General features: G+C 40.7%; 1 protein-coding gene across 2 annotated transcripts in view; it reads right to left on the bottom strand.

Annotated features, from left to right (window-relative positions):
- Positions 1-20,793, bottom strand: part of BFSP1 (beaded filament structural protein 1) — a 53,555-nt gene extending 32,762 nt beyond the window's left edge. For both annotated transcript variants that reach the window (XM_020986403.2, XM_078149705.1), the window contains exons 1-4: positions 20,432-20,793; positions 14,922-14,982; positions 3,182-3,277; positions 1,362-1,454 (exon numbers count right to left, since the gene is read on the bottom strand). In XM_020986403.2, coding sequence (XP_020842062.1) covers positions 1,362-1,454; positions 3,182-3,277; positions 14,922-14,982; positions 20,432-20,793 — 612 coding nt within the window. The remainder of the gene's footprint in view (positions 1-1,361; positions 1,455-3,181; positions 3,278-14,921; positions 14,983-20,431) is intronic.
- Positions 20,794-21,137: the final 344 nt, after the last annotated feature.

The raw sequence follows: 21,137 nt of genomic DNA, 5'->3' as shown, positions 1-21,137 counted from the left end.
TATTATTGTTACCATTTTTCAGAAAAGGGTTAATCTCTCCCAAGAAAGGCAGGGGAACCCAAGATGCAGACACAGAGCACTTGAGGACAAAGGGTTTTCTAAATGCCAGGTCTAGTTATCTAATTCTTATTAAGAGTGTATTACAAGTTGAATTTGTCATGGCACTTGGGACCCAGAAAATCCTTAACTCTCCCTTCCTTTAAGCAAAGAAACTCCTTCTGGTCCTCAAGTCATACTCTTGAAAGGGTGGGTGAAGAGGGGCAGAGAAGGAATCAGGGCCCTCACTGAAGTACTTCTCTCCCATTAGGCCTAGAAGGAAAGGAATAAAAGAGGGAGAAGCAGATGGGATGGTAGCACAGTAAAAGGCCCAAATGGAAAAAGAAGCCTAGTCTGTGGAGAAAGAAGCACAAAACCTAGCTATCTATCATAAATTGAGTGACTTGCCCAGGGTCACACAGATAGTATCTGAGGCCAGATTTGAACTCAGGTCTTCCTGACTCCAGTTCTAGTGCTCTGGCCATTATACTACCTAGTTATCCCTTACAAATAAGCATTTTCTTGCTATTTGCTCTCATAAAATAGGGAAAACCAAAAGTGAAACTGCTATTCTGAAATTAGGGCTGATCAGAGAGAAAAAAGTAACTCATCATGTAGAAGCAGCAAGGCTATGGGTATGAGCAGCTGGGTGGCGCAATGGATAGAGTGCAGGGCCCAGAGTCAGGAAGACCTGGGTTCAAATCCAGCTTCAGACACTTACTAGCTGTGTGACTCTGGACAAGTCACTTAACCCTGTTTGCCTCAGTTTCCTCATCTGTAAAATAAGCTGGAGAAGGGAATGGTAAACCGCTTCACTATGGGCAACATGTGGCCCACGTAGTCCCCACCCTGTGGTGGGGTCTCCCAGGTCTCCTGGGCATTTGGGTGTCATCAGTTTAAAGGATGGCTCGTGACTATGTATATAGTCAGAAGAAGAGAGGCAACACGATGAAGCAGTGGCCTCGGAATCAGAAGACCTGAGTTCAAATCCAACCTTCACCACACACTACTTGGGCAACTTTGGATAACTCAACGTCTTTGAGCATCAGTTTTATCATATATAAAAAGAAGGGAATAGATGAAATCAATCTCTAAATTCTTCTACTCTAGATATCTAAAGACTAATACTCGTACTGCTCCACTCTTAAAGATATCATGAGGAAATCATCAGAAAGGCCTAATTTCACATGAGAGACCAGGTGGTAGGGAAGGCCCCACCTCAGGATGTAAAAATGCCACCCTGGACATTTGCCAATCACCCTTCCACTCTCAGAATCCTTGCCTTTCTGGCAGCTGCATCACTAACCTCCACCCCCGGTTCTTACCTCATTAACGCCGATGGTAATTGTGGACACTGGAGGAGTGTTCTGTATGATCTGCTGGAGGACACTGACATAGGTCTGAATTTCCAAGAGATTCTGTTGGAGGAATAGAAGTATTTCCACTGAAACTTTGCAAGGCTAAGGTTTTCCTTCTAACAGTATGCTAGGTAATGGGGTGGGGAGACCGCAAATCTCTTAATTTGATGGTGAGAGTATTTTCTGCTGCTGTTGATGCCTCAAAGTTTAGATTTTCTGTAAAGTCATAGGTCTGTTCATTCTCATTTCTCTGAATTTAGATTATTCTGATTTCTCTCCTCGCCTTTAAAGATTAGGAATGGAAAGTTTCTAATCTCAGGTCATTTTTTTCCAAATGAATAGGATACTTCCGGCTTCCTGATGCTCAGGAAATTCAAACTAGTTATAATATTGACCTAAGTAACATATACCCATAAAAGTTCATTTGTTGCACCCTACCCTAACATATATATATATATATATATATATGTGTGTGTGTGTGTGTGTGTGTGTGTGTGTGTGTGTGTTTGTGTATATATGTATGTATATATTTCATTCCAAAGTCTAATTGTGGGTTATTGGCTTTTTGGGTTGTCTGTGCCACTGTTTTCCTTTACTGGCACAGAAAATTAGAGTTGATTATAAGAGAGTCAGGCTTCATTGTCAATTTAGACAAGTTCTAATGGTTCTAGGACTCTTTAGGAATGATAATGGAAGTTGTATGGTACAAATGGAAAGAACAATGGATCTGGGTTCAAATCCTACCTCTGTCATTTATTATTTTTTGACCTTGGACAAGTCACTTGGGGCCCCAGTTTCCTGATGTGTAAAATGAAGGTGTTGGACTATATGGCCTCTAAGATCTCTAAATCTACCCTGCGATCTTTATCAAGGAAGAGACTGGTCATTCTGGGATGCTACTACATGGAAAAAGTAGGACCTAGTGAATGTGCAACAAAAGTATAGGCTGCCAGGCATGCTTATTAGAGAGGTACCCAAATACCATCCACAGTAGCCCATCCAATCTTGTGAATCACCCAACTCAATGAGCAAATACAGGAGGCATGTGGAGGAAAAAGGAACCATCCACCTAAGATCTGAGGGTGAGAGGGGCAAAGAATGCCCTTCCTGATGCAGATGTTCTTCCCATCCAACTCCTAAAAGTAGCTGTGGGCCACTTCTGGACCACCCAACATCCTACCCACTACAATTTCCCAAGGGACCAAAGCTAGGAGCAAATATGGAGAAGAAATGAAGCATCTAAGGATGGGTTGAGGGAATGAACAAAGCGGGAAAACAGAATGAAAAACACAAGGATAGCAAACTATCTTCAGGCTCACTTTCCATGTAAAGAGTACAGAATGATTTGACGAATAAGCATAGCAAAGCCAATTAAATGATGAAGGGGCGGGGAAATATGGCAGTAGCCTCCAGCATTCAGGTCAATCCATCACCACCGTATGAAAAAGATCTACTGACATTCATTATTTCCTTAACCAGTTTGGCCTCAAGATAGATTTCATTAAAACCTAGATTCAGTAACCACAATTGGTTAATTTGAATAGCTGACGACCATCAACTGATAATAACTCCTTATCCCAGTGACTAGATCACATAGTATGGAGCCCATCCCCCTTCACAGAAAATAATCAATGAGTGTTGTTAAGCAACCAGCTGACCACATCGATTTTGATAGACAAAACGTAAGGTAACTAAGGCCTCAAGTTTTCAGTCCCTTTGAAATTTATTTAGACTTATCTGACTGACTAAGACATGGGAGAAAGTTTGGGGAAATGGTTCATAGTTACCTTCTTGTACCTGTCCTTTGCTGCACTGATGTCATCCTGCAGAAACTGGGATTCAATCTGAAGCTCCAGATTATGCAACAAGGCTTCATCTGCTTCCTGAAATGTGAAAAAGGGAAAAGTTTCACATTGGTCTCCCCAACTCAGGAGATGAAGGAAATCCTCAAGAAGCTTACATTCTAATGGAGGGATGCAACATGTACTATTGGGTACATTCAAATTAACTTAACAAAGGAGAGAGTGCTAATAACTAAGAGAATCAGAAACAACTTTATGAAGGTTCTTGAGCTGTACTTTGAAGGATACAAAGAGTGCTCGTTACTGTGGGGCACAGGTACATGGGAGCTGTATGTGTCCTCACCTATACAGCACAAGAGGTGAATGCCTGAACCCAAAATTTCTTGGCCCCAGCCACAGAGAGAGAGTGGCTTAATCTTTCAGCCTAAGAAATAGAATTCATGGAGAGTAGATTGTATGGCCTTTATTTCACCCTCAGAAAATACCCACAATAACTCATAAACAATCAACACAATTTTCTTCCCACTCCATTGAATCCCTCATTTCTAGCCAGGATCTCCAGATTCAATGGTAACAGAAATTTGGGGCTGCTAGAGAAATAGCTACCAAAAATTATAGCAAGTCTCATTTGTACTGGCTTAATAGAGCAGACTGTTAAATTTTCAGTGGGAACATTTACACCTCAGAAATTGGCAAATACTACAAATCAGAAATTGATTTATTGTTTTGTTAATCATCTAGACTTTGAAATGCGATGGAGAAAATGTAACAATGAAAATTAAATTTAAAAGTATGTCACAGGAACATTTTTTCTGGAAAGCCAGTTATTAAACATTTACTAACACATTCTTGCATATAGGCTTCCCATCATTTGATATTACCCTGAAGACTTGAACTTTCCCTGAAAGAAAAACAAATTCTAGAAGGCTGGGTGCCCAAACTCTGGAAGTTGTGCTTGCAACCCCAAGGCTGGTTCTGCCCAGGAATGCCCTCTTTTCCTTTCCAAAAGTCAAGATTCCACAACTTAGGAATTCTCCTCTTGGGTTGTAAGTGAGAATACATCTCATTTCCATGTGTCTATTCCAGGGCAACTATTAGAGAATCACAATGAGGGTTGAGGGAAACTGTTCACATTCATAGGCTTTTCTCCCCTGGGACCCAAATCAACTCTGAGACCTATTAGCACAATGTCTGGTCCATAAAAGGAGCTTAATAAGTGTTAGCTGATTGACTGGTTCAACATAAAAGTGCTCTCAAAAGCCAAAATTAATGTAACTAAAGCTCATACATTTTATTTCTTAGAAAACTCCTCAGGTCCTTACTCATATTTACCCCTATTTTAAACGATTCTAATATTCCCTCTTCTTTTGATGAGATTTATGTCTACAGTACTTCAATTGTATATTTAAAGTTTTATAAATATGAAAATGTAATAAGATAATTAGGAAAACTACTCCTGCAGTCTGAATCAGCTACAGGAGTTAGCAGACTGAGCCAATGGGCATGAAAAGAAGGACTGAGCATTCATTGGGATCAAGGTAGAGCAGTCAGTCTGAAAATGTTCCTCCTCACATGGAAACATGAATTTGATGAACAATTGAAAGAAAAAAAATCAGATTATGTACTTGCTGTATCCCCCATTAGAATGTAATTTCTTTGAGTGTAGGAATTGGTTTATTAATTATATTTGAATCCTCAGCACCTGACCCAATGCCTGGCAAATAGTAGGGGCTTAATAAATGCTTGTCAAGTGCTTGATTGATTGGTTTTGGAACAGAAAAAAGATAGTCTGTTTCTTGGTGGTGAAGACAACACAATTTATGTAGAGGTACATAGATCCAATTTAACTGAATGACTAGAAAGCAATAAGATGGTACCTACCCTCGAGACCACATGGCAAGAGACACATTTGATAGCATACTACAGGGCAAAGAACTTAACTCTGGAATAAACTGAGGACCCACATATAATCTACATCAGAAAATCTCAATTACAAGTGCTGAATTCTAATCCTGACCTCCAGAGTCAGCATTCAGCTATATCTAGCTTGGGGTCATCTGCCAACTTAACAAGTAATTTTTTTTCTCCAAATCAGGCAAGTCACTATTGAAAACATCGATGGGCCCAGTGCAAAGTCCTGGAGAAAAAAAACATTGCTATAGCCTCTGGTTTGCAGTGATCTATCACTAACCTAGTTATGTATGTGCCAACAGGATCACAGTTTCCAAAGAGGATCAAAAACGGTGAACAGAAGGAGAACAAAGTCTGAAAAATCTTTGAAATTGGAAAGAATAAAAAGTATAGCATATTCATCTTTCTTAATTTAGGCCATTTAAATTAAATTAATTTAAATTACTCAGAATTCTTTGCAAAACATCATCCAACAATTAAATTAAAATGGATATTCATTAAGCACCTACAGAATGGAGATAGCATCTACCCTGCCATACTAAGCCCTAAGAAAGATACAAAATTTAGATAAAACATGGTTCCTGCCCTCATTACTACTCTAAATGATCTTACTACTCATGATCTACTAGGAAATCATGAAGCATGCAGAAATTATTGTAACACAAAATAATAAATGTCGTGTACACAAGAGAGGTGCAAGCCAAATACCATGTGAAATCCAAGTAGAACAAGGTCTTTATGGCCATGGAGAGGTAAATTAGGTAAAACTTCCTGGAGAAAACGTTATTTGAGTCAAGATTGGGTCTACAGCACATTAAGTCTTTCAAATTAAAGTTGCACCTATTCAGAGTGTCTATTAAAAGACAACTAATTCTTTTCATCAAAATAAAGGGCTACTGATTTGCTTCTGGCAGCATTTCTTCTTCCTGTAAGGGCTTCTTATCTGATGAGTTGCTACCTTGTTGTTAAGGCATTTTTTTCAGTCACATCCAACTCTTCAAGGCCCCATTTTGGGTTTTCTTGGCAGAGATACTGGAGTGGTTTGCCATTTCCTTCTCCAACTCATTTTACAAATGACGAAATTGAAGCAAACAAGGCTAAGTGACTTGCCCAGGGTCACATAGCTAGTAAGTGTCTAAGGCCAGATTGGAACTCAGGAAGATGAGCTTTCCAGCCTCCAGGCACAGCACTCTGTCCACTGCCACCTAGCTACCCAAGTTGCTACCTTGGCCTGTCCCCCAGAGGAATCAGTAGCTGCTTATGCATTTGAGGATATTCCCTCTTTCTGTCTCTGTGTCTCCCCACCACCCCGTGCTTCCAAAGATGCATGTGTTTTCATTATGCCATTGATGCTGTCAGCTGGTCTTTCAGATGTGCCATCAATGAAAACTTCTCCTTTTTTCCTCATTGAGACCGTGGCTGATTCTAAAAACCCATTCTGACCCAGTCATCAAAAACATGCATGTGCCCCATCACATTTAGGATCAGCTATTGAAAAGCGAACCAGAGTAACAATGAGTGTCTGGTGAGGCTTTACAATGACAGCCACCAATAGAATTCGCAAATATAACAAAAACCTCAGTTCCAGTCCAGAATGCTCAGCGGGTGAATAGATGTTATTTGAATTTCTGGTTAAATGACGGTTAACCAGAAAGTTTCTTTTTGTCTTAGCTTTTCCTATTGAAAGTCTAAAGGGGAAGCTAGGTTAGAGTGCTGGCTCTGGAGTCAGGGAAATGAGTTCAAATTTAGCCTCAGACACTTACTATGTAACCCTGGGCAAGTCCTTTGACCACTGTATATGCCTCAGTTTCCTCAACCGTGAAGTGGGGAAAATAACAACACCCACCTCTCAGGATTATTGTGATATTCGTAAATCACATGGCACAGTACCTGGTACCTAGTAGGCACTATATAAGTACTTATTCCCATCCTCTTTCTGCCTTATTAAATATAATATTGAAATTTAATAATTACTTATATTCATAGGTTTATAATTTCTGAAGTGCTTTTCTCATAACCATACTGCAACATAGGTACTGCAAGCATTATTTTTCTCATTTTAGATATGGGGAAACTGAGGTACAAAGATTTATGATTTTATGATAAAATTTTGTGATCTGTCCATGGCCTCACGGCTAGACAGTATAGGATCTGGGACTAAAACCCAGGCCTTTTGGCTTCTGGTTCTGGTTTTTCTCAGTATTTAATCTTTCTCTAATAATTCAGGATATTCCCATTTCTCCAGGTCACAATTCACATCAATTTTTATTGTAAAAATAGCTTTAAGATATAAAGCGGATGGGGTTGATGAGGTCGCTTTTGTTAAAACCCCAGGTTAGCCCCTGAAAGTCATTCATTTGTCTATTTAAAATACTTAAATAACTTTTTTCTTCTCAATTGAGTAAGTTAAGGCATAGATAATTTTTGCTTGACTGAGGGCTCCAATTAGCTAGGTTCTAGTTAATCAAGATTTTACTGTATTTGTGTTGAGAACAGACCAGCAGATTTCAAGTCCAGTTTCTGAAGCATCAAATGCTTTCAAGTTCTGGTACCTGAACCTAGGGCACGGAAGGCTAGCATGAACCATCTTCAGATGGACTCTCTTTGCATCTAACAGAATGACAGAGTCATTACTGACGAGATCCCTCAGTTTCCTGAGATGCCTCAGTTTCCTCAACTATTAAATGGGGATAATATTAGCACCTACCTCACAGGGTTGTTATGAAGATTAAATGAGATGGTATTTGTAAAGGACTTGGCACGTCTGGCACATACTAATTAATTATTTCATTAATGCTTATTCCCGTCCCTTCCTTCTATACTTAGTGATCTCCTTTACTGCCATGGCTTCAAATATCTCTGTTATCCAGGCCCCCCCCCCCCGAGTTCCTATCCCACGCTAGATATCTCCACCTGGGGATGACCTGTAGTCATCTAGACTTCAACAAGTCCAACAATTTCAATTCAACATGCATTTATTATGTCTAGAATTATCCAAATCTTTATGTCCCAAAGTGAATTCATCCTGTTCCCTCTAAAACACGCCCCTCCTTCCAAATTCCCATGCCTTTTAATGTTACCACCATCCTTTGAGTGACCCAGTCTGTTAACCTCAATCATCTTTGACACCTTCCTGTCTCTGGCCCTCCCAAAATCCAATCCCTTTTAAAGTTTGCTATTTTAGCCTCTCTGGTCTCTCCCATCTCTGCCTCCTCCTTTCCATCCTCACTGCTGTGCTCAGGCCCTCATTATCTCTTACCTACATTGTTATAACAGACTCCTAACTCTACGACCTTCTTTATATGGCTGCCAGAATAACCTTCCTAATGAGCTGGTCTGTCCTGTTCAAAACCCTTCAGTGCTCCTCAAATTCCTAATAAGTAAAACTCAAGCCCTTTTGCCTGATATTTCAGGCCACCAGCATCTCCATAGTCTGAAGACATCAAACATGTCCAGTCTTATCTCAGAGTATCACCCTCCATGCACATTACATTCCTATCCCCTATGTTCAAAGTGCCTCCCCATCTCTACACCTTCATTTACACTATCCCCTAAGCCTAGAATGACTTTCCTCTCCCTTTTTACCCATTGAATTCCAACCTATCCTTGAAAGTCTAATTCAAATGCCTCTTCCTCCAGGAAGCCTTCCCTGATCCTCCAAGTTGAACTTCACTTTGTTTTATAGCTCTCTGACCCATCCCACAAACAAGCACACCACCATAGGTTCCCCATCCCTGTAGCAGTCACTTAATAAAAGCCTGTCAAATTAAATTATTTTAGAGCTAGAAGTACAAGGCTAGTGAGTCCAATCCCCTCATATTACAGATGAAGGGACCAAAGCACAGAGAAGTGGAGTAACTTGCCCAGGGTCACACAGCTAATAAGTATCTCAGGCAGGATTTGAACTTAGGACTTCCTGACTCCAAGTCCACTACTCTATCCATTAGGCCACCAACCTGCCAAGGTACTACATGAGCTGGGGTCTGTAGACAAATGGGAGCCAGATTCCCTTTGGTACAAAGGTTGCGGAGGGGGGGGATCTCTGAGCTCACCCCATCAGTTATTGGTACTTATGTCTAACCCTCCTACCAAAATCCATCAGATCTAGGAACTGTTATCTTACCCAAAATTTTTGTCTCCCCAAGAATCTATCCCTTTTCAGGAATTCTGTGCTCTTTACGTGATAGTCCCTGAATGCATTTTGACAGAGGAATAAATGGATGAATTTTTATATCCTGCCTCCTCTAACCCCTAGCCCTCCTCTCCCACCCTGACCCATTCCCATATACAAACACAATGCCATAGATTCCTCACCCCTGTAGTAATCACTTAATAAAAGCCTGTCGAATTGAATTACCTACAAAGAGTTCTGAAAGCATTCTGGTTATTCATTCACCTGACTAGAATTGTTAACAATTCTTAAAATTTGAAAAGTTGTGATTTGGGCATCACCAGAATTTCTCAACAAAATCACACACTAAGAGAAATTGTGGTGTCAACTTACTTTTAAGCTATTGAATGAAGGCAGCCACAGGGCCACCATTCTTTCTGAGGTAAGTACTGCTTATGTCTGGTGGTTTTGTGAAAATAATTTTTAAAACTAAGCCTTTTCAATGCATAATAGCATTTTAGCCTGGAGAAGCAGTTATTCAACCAATTATTCCTACAAAGCCTCTTTCTTTTTAATGCTATGAATGGAATTCCTTCATTCTATTCTGAGCTTTACTTCGGATTCCCAGTCTTTATCCACCATATCATAGGCAGCCTTCTCACCCTGTTCACCTTGCCTGCCCCTGCAGCCTCCTCACCCTAGCAGCAGCCTCTGCCCTGGGTCTTCTCACACCAGCCATACACAGTGTCTCTGCAAATCCTTTCTCTGATTGTTTGGTTTCTCCTGGTATGTCCATTTTAAGGAAAGCACCAGGCCAGCCACATCTTTACTCTTTTACAGGTTCCTCTCCAGACTTTCCTCATCATGCCCCTAGTGGGTACCTTCCCCACAAGACATACATCCTTTTCAGCTTCCTTCTATGTGCAGTCTTCCTCTCTTAGAATGTAAGTTCCTTGAGAGCAAGAATGGTCTTTCAGAGTGGCTGTATTTGTATTCTTCGCACAGTGCCTGGTGCATGGAGACGTTTTTTGACTTGACTTGAATATTTCCGTAACTCTAGGTTGTACCTTTTTTAAGAGACCATTTGGGATGAAACAAAACTAAGAAAAAGGTGGTTAAATATTGGAGATAAGACACTGCAGGAACCATAAAACTTTGCTTATTTGATCTAATTATGTGGGCAGAGGTGTGTCCATCCCAGCTGCTATTCTCAGCCAGATCTGCCTGTTCTGTTACTATATTTACCTAACCCAAAGTATAATATACAATTGAAAAAAGAAATCTGAGCCATTGTATTTACACAATGCCCAACTTCCTTGGAGGAGAGCATGATCAGAGGAGGATCCAGCAGGCATGGGCCACCCCTGCTCTAACATTTATTTCTGCTCGCAGAATGGCCAAGCTGCCCTGACTTCCCCAGACTGTAGAGCAGCTTCTGTCTCTGCTACCCTTAATCCAAATCATCCTACTCCCCTACCTATATTCCCTTGGGTAAAGAGCCAGCCAGTTTTTTATCCAATTACCCCACAAGCAGCATGGACTTTTCAAGGGAGTCAGATTACCAAGAAACACAGCAATGGAAGCAAAGTACAAGGTGTACATCCAGGTGGATGGAGTTACAAGAAAGGAGCTTGACAGGGTGTACACATTTCTGAACTGGTCTGCAGTTCAAAGAAAGACACTCAAACTTTTAGCAAGTTAAATTTGCCTTGGTACTGGGTATAGGTGTGGTGGGGTGGCACCATCAGTCATTAAGGATAGAGACAGGGACTCTGCCTGTGATTTCATTGGTTATAAGGTATTCCTAAAGAGGGAAAGTCCCACTGCCAATGTAGATAAGCCACTTCTCTGAAAACTATATGGTCTTAGCAAGCTGCCTAAAACATCGAAAACTTAAGTGACTTGCCTAGGGTCCCACAGCCAATGTGTACCACAGGCGGTATTTGAAATCAGGTCTTCCGGGGCAGCTAGGTGGTGCAACAGATAGAGCTCCAGCCTTGGAGTCAGGAGGACCTGAATTCAAATCTGGCCTCAGACACTTAAAACTTACTGTGTGACCCTGGGCAAGTCATTTAACCTTGATTGCCTCACCAAAAAAAAAAAAGGGAAAAAATTGGGGGGGGGCAGCTAGGTGGCACAGTGGATAGAGCACTGGCCCTGGAGTCAGGAGTTCAAATCCAGCCTCAGACACATAACACTCACTAGCTGTGTGACTCTGGGCAAGTCACTTAACTCCACTGCCAGGGGCAGGGAGAGGCAGGGAAGAAATCAGATCTTCCTGGGTTCTAGGCTTGCTCTCTATCCATTTGCCAAAGTCACTCTCATCAATTAATAAATAATTATTTGATATTTATATTTGCTCTGCCTTTGCCACCCCCACAAATAAATCAATTAGTTAATATTTACATGTGATCTGCCTTTGTCATGCCCACAAATATTGCCTAGAAAACTTTGTAGAGGGAAACACCGGCTGGCTGGTCAGACTATCCAGAGTTCGATTCCTGTGCTCTTATTGTTGACCTTGAAGTTAATAGACTTCTAGGAAGAAAGAGGAAGCCCAGAGTAGGCAGCTTCAGAGGAATCATCAAGCATAGCTGAGAAAGGGTCAGAGTACAGTGCATATGAGCAAAGGTGGAGGACAGCGATGGGCAGGAATGGATGCGGGATTTTTGCTCCTGATCAGGTGACTCAGAAGGACAAGATGGCAACTGTCTTCCTCTCCCCCCCCCTTTCACAATCCAGATAAAGGTCAAATTTCCCTTTTTGTCAGCCAGTCCTTTCATTTCCTGTTTTTCCATTTTCTCTTCCTTGTTTCTTCACCCAGGATTAAGAGTTTCAATTTCTCCGTTTAGTTTTGTGCTTATGCTATTTAACCAAAACTATCTCTTTAAAATGAAAAACACTTGTCGGACAACAGACCTGAACTGTTTTGACTGGTCACTGAGTTGCACCGCCCATATTTTTGTTTTCAGTTGAATTAGACCCAGTGGCTAGGGAGTCAGCCTTGGAGCCAGGAAAACTTGGCTTCATGTTCTGCTAGCACTTACTGGCTGTCAGACTCCAAGTAAAACACTTAGAACTGCTCAGTGTTCTAGGCAGCTCTCTAGATGTCCCGTAGCAGGTGCCAATTTGCATTCGTGGAGGATATTTCCTCATCTGGGAATTCCTTCCATGAATGAAATAATGAGTCCAGTCCCTATCCCCACAGAATTATGCAGAAAAAGGGGGGAAGGGGAGGGGAGAACCACATTCTTTTAAAGAGAAGACTTTTCCTTTTGTTTCAAGGTTGGGGGAAGGGAAGAGAGAAGGGAACAAATTGAGCAGCAGAGGATCTACTACTTTCAAAACCCTGAAGATTGCACAAATCCCATTTCAAACCTTTGACTTATTTTCTTTTTCTTTTGAAAAAAACTTTCTGTGTGACCGAGAGGAGAGTTGAGCAACCTTCCCACACAGCTGCTTGCAATAATAGCCTAGCATAAGAGTGAGGACTTTGTACAAAGCTCTGGGTAGCCAGCTCTAGTGCAGATAGCATTTTCTGGAATGGTCCGAGCTCTGGATGGCCCCTGGCCTACTCACAAGCTCCCCCTGGTGGATGTATGTGTGTGGGTTTTTTTGGTGGGTGGGTGGGTGTGGGTGGGTGTGTAAGGATGCAGTCCTTTGATAATTACTCCACTGACCAACTTAAAGTGATAAGATGCTCAATAATTGATTAATCAATGAATTAGAGACTTTAGACTTAATTGGGTTTAGATAGGCCAAGTCCTGGGCCATAGCCCAGGGGTCTTATAAATTATCAAGTTCATTAGAGTTGTAGTATTTCCAGAAATTGGAGGGAGTATGTCATTCCAGCTAAACTCCCTTGAGAAGGAACCACCTGAATGGGGAAGAGAGGCCTTGGTTTTTTAGCCCTAGATCTCCTTCCCTTTTGGCCAGAGGAAGACCTTTTAAGTTTGGAAGGGGTTGAGACTTTTCATGTTCCCATCATATTTCCATGTTCCCTTATAGCATCCTCAAAGCAAATTTATGACCAGTCGATGTTGGGTTCCCAGTACTGTATTGGGAGCCTAACATAGACTGGTCATAAATTCATGGTTCTGAAAGGAACCTCAGAAAGAAACCACATCATAACCAAAGGGAACTATTTAATCACCTCACAAACAAGAGAAAAGGATTTGCAGCAACCGGGAGCTCTGGGCTACCCTTCTGCCACATGTGCTGGTGAAGCTTAAGCCCATTTTTCCCTGGTCTTCTGCCCTGGGAAAGAGTTGCTCAGACTTTTGATATTTTATAGCAGCTCTTCTTACTAAAGACCTGAGCTCAAATCCAGCCTCAGATCAACTGTCTGAACCTGGGACAAGTCATTTAAACTGCAGTCTGCCTCAGTTTCTTCAACTATAAAATGTGAATAATAATAGCACCTCCCTCCCAAAGTTGTTGTGAGGATCCAATGAAATAGTATTTGTGAAGTATTTAGTCCAGTGCTTGGCACATAGTAGGTGTTTCATAAATGCTTGTTTCCTCTTTCCTTTTTAAAAACTTTAGTAAAATACCCTTTCTAAAAGTTACTGAAGGCTGGCTGACTAAAATGATTCTCAACTGATCATCCTGGGGGAAACACACTGGACTGTGGCATTGGAGACCACCATGACTCTTTAAAGGTACCCCAAGAACACCGAGGGGGAAATGTAGCATTTTTCCAGGACTGAAGACTCATCAGTGAGATCTGTAGTTAGGATAAGGATCTTCAGAGATTATATAGAATATAGATAGATATAGATCAATATACGTATGTGTGTATCACTTCAAGATTTACTCACAACAATCCTGCAAGACAGGTAGAGTAAATATTACTATCCAAATTTTACAGCTGAGGAAACAAGTTGTTGGAGATAAGTGACTTCCTTCTGGGCACACAGTATGGATTAAACCCAGCTCTCCTGACATCTGACCCAAAGCTCTATCCACTAGACCACCTTGCACCTCCCAGAACCTGCTGACAAGGTATTTGTTCAGGCTGCAGTGCCAGGACCCTATAAGAAAGCTATTTGCCTATCTGGCCCTGAGCTTCCAGTAATCTCAGCACCACCTCTCTTACTTCTACTGGAAGTACCTGTGGCTATAGTACCAGTGAGTATTACTTCCGGTGCTGAATGACCTGCCTGAAGTGCAGGCACTAGACAAGCTGGTTTGACCTTCTGGACTTACCTCTTAGTGAGTACCTCAACCTAGGCTCCCATGATGTATCATATTTTTCTTAAATTTGATACTTTTTTTATACAACAGAGACTTCTCAACAAAAAAGCAAACAAGTCCCCTTAAAAATATATTCCCCCAAAACAACTGTGGAAAATTTTCAAGTCCAGCCTTCAGCATTTATTAATAGTGTGACCCTAGAAAAGTCACTTGCCTCTGTGAGCCTATAAAATAGGAATAATAATACCTCTAGTAACTACCTCACAGAGACAGAGAGACTTGGGGGGAGGGAGAGAATGAGAGATGATAGAGAAAGCGAGACAGCGAAAAAGAAAGAGACAGAGAGAAAGAGACAGAAAGAGAGAGAGAATAAAATAACTACTTAACCAAATCCAAATTGTAAAGTTGCTTGAAGGAGAAATACATTAAGCAGACAGCAGACATCGCAGCGATTCAATACAGCATTGTCTGTGAACCTGCCGAAACCCGAGGATGTAATAAGCTCACCTTGTTCAGTCGTTCAAGCGTTTCTTTCAGCAGGAGCTGATATTCACATTCATTTTGATACCTGTAAATTGAACACAGAAAGGACAGGTAAGCAGTTTATGTACTGATCACACAAACTGTAGACTGTGCTAATGATCCACAAGCAATCTACATCAATCAACAAGCATTTATTAAGCACCTTCCATGGGCCAGGTACCAAACTAGGTTCTGGGGCTAGGAAGGCAAAAATTGAACAGTCCCCACCCTGAAAGGACTACCCTATCTTTACATTCTATCAAGTATGCATACAAGGAGGGAAGGCATGAGCAGCTAGGGGGTTCATGTATGTGTAGAGGGTACTTGGGGTCAGCCCTGAAGGAAGCTAAAGAGTCTAAGAAGTCAAAGTGAGGCTGGAGGGTGCCCCAGGCATGAGGGGCAGCCAGTACAAAGTCAAGGAGACAAGAACTGGAGTGCCACAGATAAGGAATGGTAGGACAACCATACTTACTAGACCACAGAGTGTGTGCTGGGGAGTATACTCTGACTCAAAAGGTTGGTTAGGACCAGGTTGCTAAGGGTTTTTAAAGCCGAACAAAGGAGTTTATATTTTCCCTTAAAGGAAACTACATACTACAATTTGTGCACAACATGTAACCACTATATACTAAGTTGAATTCTGTTTAAGATTTTCCAAAATGATTCAAAAATAGCTAGGTGGTGCTGTGAATGGATCACCAGACTGAGAATCAGAAAGACCTGAGTTCAAATCCAGCCTCAGTCTCTTACTAGCTGTGTAACACTGGGCAAGTCATGTAACCTCTGTCTACCTGTTTCCTCATCTGCAAAAAGGGGATAATAATAGCACATTGCCTCTCAGAGCTGTTAAAAGGATCAAATCATATAATATTTGTAAAGTTCTTGAAAACTTTAAAGCACTATACAAATGCTATTATTATATTCCAAAAATGTGTACAGAATCATATACATGTTGTTGTTCAGTCATTTGTCAGTCATGTCTGACTATTCCTGAGCCCACTGTTTTGTTGGCAAAGATACTCCAGTGGTTTGCCATTTCCTTCTCCAGCTGATTGACAGACAAGGAAACTGAGGCAAATCAGGTTAAGTGACTTTCCCAGGGTCACACTGCTAGAAAATGTCTGAGGCCAGATTTTAACTCAGGAAAACGAGTCTTCCTGACTCCAGGCCTGGCACTCTATCCACTACACCTAGCTGCCCTTAATTATATACACGTGTATTTACACACATACTCTCTCTTTATATGTACATGTGTGTGTAAATATGTATGTAGTTGTGTATGCATATATGTATGTATGTGCATGTGTGTATATATGCATATATGTTCCGCTGAAGTCCTTCTGCACCTAGCTGCCCTTAATTATATATGTGTATTTACACACACACTATATATATACATATGTGTGTAAATATGTATATAGTTGTGTATGTACATATATGTATATATGTGCAAGTGGGTTTGCATGTGGGTATGTATGTATGTATATGTTCCACTGAAGTCCTTCTCTGAAGCTACTTCATCATGGTGTGGGGATGACCCTAGATTTTCAAAGGTTGTGTCAACAGCCCAAGCTCTGGATAGATCCTACCAAGCCGGAAAGGTTTAGAGGACAGGCCTGGAGATAGACCCTGGGCCCATCAGCTTAGTGGCATTTGGATCGGCCACTAGGCAATGCCTTTTTTGGCCGCAACATCTTAGGAAGGCATATAGAGGCAGCTGGTGAAACAATGGATAGAGCAATGGGCCTGGAGTCAAGAAGATCTGAGCTCAAATCCGGCCTCAGACACTTACTAGTTGGGTGACCCTGGGCAAGTCACTTAAACCCTTGTTTGCCTCAGTTTCCTCAACAGTAAAATGTGGAGGATTGTTGTGAGGGTCAAATGAGATAATATTTGTAAAAAAAGCAATCCTTAGTACATTGCCAGGTACATATCACATGCTATCTAAATGTCTATCCCCTTTTCCCTTTATGAAGACCATCTACTACTAAGGTAAAGGGGGTGGAGGTGGGGGGGAGTCAAAATCCACATTAGTGGAGAAAGTACCCACAGCAATGAAATCACAGACCTTCTGAAGCACTGCAATTTAACAGACAAACATCCTCTTCTTTCTGTAGGGTTTCTCTCCCTAACTCTAGGGAAAATACCACTACTTGGGAAACAAAGGAAGGCGACTCAGCACAATGCTGTGCTGAGAAAAGGAAGCTTGGGAAATCTTTCCGTATGCAGGAAGTGGAGATGCCAATTCCCAAAAATAACTTTCCTCCTCTCTGTGCATCAGCTACTGAGCACAGGTTCCTCTATGTATTCGTACACGTCCAGTCTAAACTGGAGTTCACTAGAGGGAAATACAATTGGTGAATTTTTGAATCATGTATTTAGATTTTTATTTCCAAGGTAGGGGACAAGAACAAGACCCAAAATGTCATCGTCATAGGTGGTGCTTCCAACTGGGCACTTGCCTTGCCAATACAGTTAGTGCCTTCTCCGCAAGTTGTGGTTTTAGAGAGTTGACTGGGGCACCCGTTGGTCAAATGCCTTATTCTGGGTCACACAGTTTTTAATGTATCAATGAAGGGAATGGAATCCAGGTCTTCCTAACTCCTAGGCCACTCTGTCTATTCTATCAAGCTGCCCCTCATTTTGTCTTGCTTACTGGACTTTAATAAAGGAAAGTGGGTTGATATTTTGCAAGTATACTTGAATTTCATAAATGTAATATTTCATAATGGGGGGGATGGGGGGATGGCCCATGGTCCAAGAAGAGACTCCCAGGACTAAGATCCAGATTACTAGCATGTGAAACCTTAGATAAAATACTCCACCTAGAGAGGCTTGAGTTCTCTTATCTCTCCACTGAGGGGATGGGCTGGCTCAGGGATGCTTAACTGCTGCGGTGTCAAGGCTCCCTTTGTGTCAGGGACCTCTCCACAGGTGAAACTTATGGACCCCTTCTCAGAATTTTTTCCAAGACATAAAATAAAACACATAGGATTACAAAGGAAACCAATTACGTTGAAATAAGGTTATCGAATTTAGAAAAGCAAAGTTTTAAAAAATTTTATGACTAATATGCAAATATATTTTGCATGACTTCATATGTATAATAAATATCATATTGCCTTCTCAAGGGGTGAGGTAGGGACAAGAGGGAGGGAAAGAATTTGAAACTCAAATTTTTTAAACTGAAAAAACTTTTAAAAAATAGTTGGAAAATATTTAATGAAATAATGAATATTATATTATATTATATTATATTATATTATATTATATTATATTGTATTATATTATATTATATTATATTATATTATATTATATTATATTATATTATATTATATTATATTATATTATATTATATTATATTATGCTATACTATGCTATACTATGCTATACTATGCTATACTATGCTATACTATATTATATTATATTATATTACATTACATTACATTATATTACATTACATTACATTACATTACATTACATTACATTACATTACATTATATTATATTATATTAATAATGAAATAAATAAAAGTATATCAGTTTTATGATCCTTTAAACTACAAAGTCTCCAAGATCCCTTTCAGTTCTAAAATTCTATGATTTTGTGATAGTTCTCATAATTTTAGTCAAGGCAAAAGTTGTTTCTTAAACAGATAAAATTAGTTTTGAACATATCTTTGGAAACAGAAGTCAAAATTCATGAATTTTCTCCTCTCTCCTTCCTATTAAAAACACTGACCAGGGTTTTGGGACCAGGCTTCTAAGTGTCTGAGGCTGGATTTGAGCTGTGAAGTGTGACACAGTGAATAGGGAAACTATCTGTGGAATCAGGAAGATCTACTAACATAGCAGATCATGACCGAGGACAAGTCACTAAATCTCTCAAGGACTCATGTAATTCTCTAAAATTAAAAACTGCATTACAATGTCTACCTGCATGAGTACTGGGTGGTCTGCATGGAGGAATGGATGGATAAAATCATAGGTTTGGACTCAAAAAAACAAATAGCTTAAACTAGGCCTATAAATCCCTCGGTAGAAATTCTTGCTACTTTCCATATATTAAAATTCTGCTTTCTGAAGTCCTCTAACCTCCTAGGTATAGAATAATTCTTAAGTCAGTAGGGTTCATAAATGATGGCTACATATATTTCTGCACTTGGAGCCTCAATATTTTTTACTACTTTCTAGCTTGGACTGGTTATGAATTCAACTGCGGAATATCAAACCAAATTATATGTGACTGGCATATTGTGAAAATGTAGTTTCATTTTTAAAAAGTTTCAACTTTCCTCTCAAATAAGTGCAAGCTTTCTTTTTTGGCAATTGGGGTTAAGTGACTTGCCCAGGGTCACACAGCTAGGAAATGTCAAGTGTTTGGTCTGAGTTGGGATTTGAACTCAGGTTCTCTTAACTTCAGAGCTGTTGCTCTATCCACTGTGTCACCTAGCTGCCCCTAAGTGCAAGCTCTCTTAACAGATAATTTGTAAAGGAATGAAATTTCTCAGATAAATCACAAAGGCAAGCAAAGGACCAAGTAAAATAAAGAAAAAAATTACTAAAATTAAAACTGGGATTTCCTTAATTAAAAGCTCATAGCACCTTTATTTCAAAGATCCAAATAAATAAGTTGCTTCCTCAATTCTCAGGCAAAGATTAATCTGGGGCCAAATTACCCCAATAACTTTTTTGGATTTTGGGACAAGTGCATAATTTTTCCCTTCCCTTTGGCTCTCAGTACATGTCTTGCATAAGTGAATTTTATGAAAATTAATCTAAAAGCAGAGTCAGTCAAAATGTGATCCCTTTATTGGGTATTACACATGTGAATCTCTGTCCTTATCACATTTTTAAAAACAATAATCATAACTAGAAATAAAAGGCATCATGGGAAATGCAGCTAATTTGTATCACTTGATAGACACAATATAAAATGGTTAAAGAGAGCTGAAGAAGAAAATGGCAAACTACTCCCGTATCTTTGCCAAGAAAACCCCAGATGGGGTCACAAAGAATCAGACATGACTGAAACGACTGAACCACAAAGATTCTTGTTAAAGATAAGTCTTCTACTGTTAATATACATGGTAAATCTAGACAAACTCTTTTAACTCTGGATTTGCATGTGTATGTATGTATGTTTTTGTGTGTCACACATATTTGTGCGTGTATGTGTACATATATATACACACATGCACATATATATAGCAGTACTTAATGGTACATGCAAAAGAACACAGTCCCTAGAAAACACTAACGAGTACAATGTTCATTCGCTAATTAGCAAATCGGTTTCCTGAACAACTTCTAGAATCCTATTTTCACCCCCTTTGAAGTTATCTGACTGTGGCCGTTGGTAAGTGGTAGAGTGGACATCAGCCGGCCCGATCCTAGAAAAGTCCTATTCTAGCCACCTTGCCCCTGCCAAACATCCCCATAACTCCCACCTCCGGGGGCCACGCCTCATCCTGCGTCCACCCCAATGAAGCTTACTTATTTCGGAACTCATCGAGCACTCGTTGGGCATCCTTGTCCTCCCGCTCCAGCTTGGCCCGGTCAATAGCCAGGTCCCTCGCCCGCTGAAGGTTCAGCTCTATTTGCTCAGAAAATGCTTCCTCCAAGCTAGTCAACTCATCTAGACGCTGGAAAGTTTCTAGCTGCTTTCGGAAGATGGCATTGCGCTGCTCCAGCCCCCGGGCCCAGTTGATGTAGTTGGCAAAGCGTTCATTGAGCTCTTGCAGATTCTCCAGCCCTTGAGCCTGGCCCAAGCTACTTAGCTCTCCTGAGCCATGTAATTCATCAGCCCTCTCATATTTCTCCTTTCGGGTCTCACGCAGATAGGTGCTCCTATACATGGCTACTTGGGGTACCTATGAACCTCCTTCTCCCTTCTCCTTCTCTTAGGCCCCACACCAGGGGCAGTGTCTCCCTCTCTCTGATGTGGGTACCAAATATAACACTTCTGGGTGGTAGGGGAACGAGACGAATACGTTATCTAAATGCTTGGCTTTCTGCATTTGTCCCAAGAGCCGGAATTCCAGCAACCCTCTAAATAAGCATACGCGTGCCCCCACGTCACTCTTCTCTGCCTTTCTAGAACCAGGTCAGCATTCGGGCAGAGTATCACCATCCCCTAGCTCATGAAAAATAAAAGAGAGGGGGCTTTGGCTTTGCAAGCTGGTTTAGAAGGCCATGGATC

The sequence above is a fragment of the Phascolarctos cinereus genome, unplaced genomic scaffold, assembly GCF_003287225.1.
Source record: "Phascolarctos cinereus isolate Bilbo 61053 unplaced genomic scaffold, phaCin_HiC Scaffold_2;HRSCAF=192, whole genome shotgun sequence".
In the NCBI taxonomy this organism is placed as follows: domain Eukaryota; kingdom Metazoa; phylum Chordata; class Mammalia; order Diprotodontia; family Phascolarctidae; genus Phascolarctos; species Phascolarctos cinereus.
Note: the sequence above shows the minus strand (reverse complement) of the source record. Positions and strands in the feature narration are given on the sequence as shown.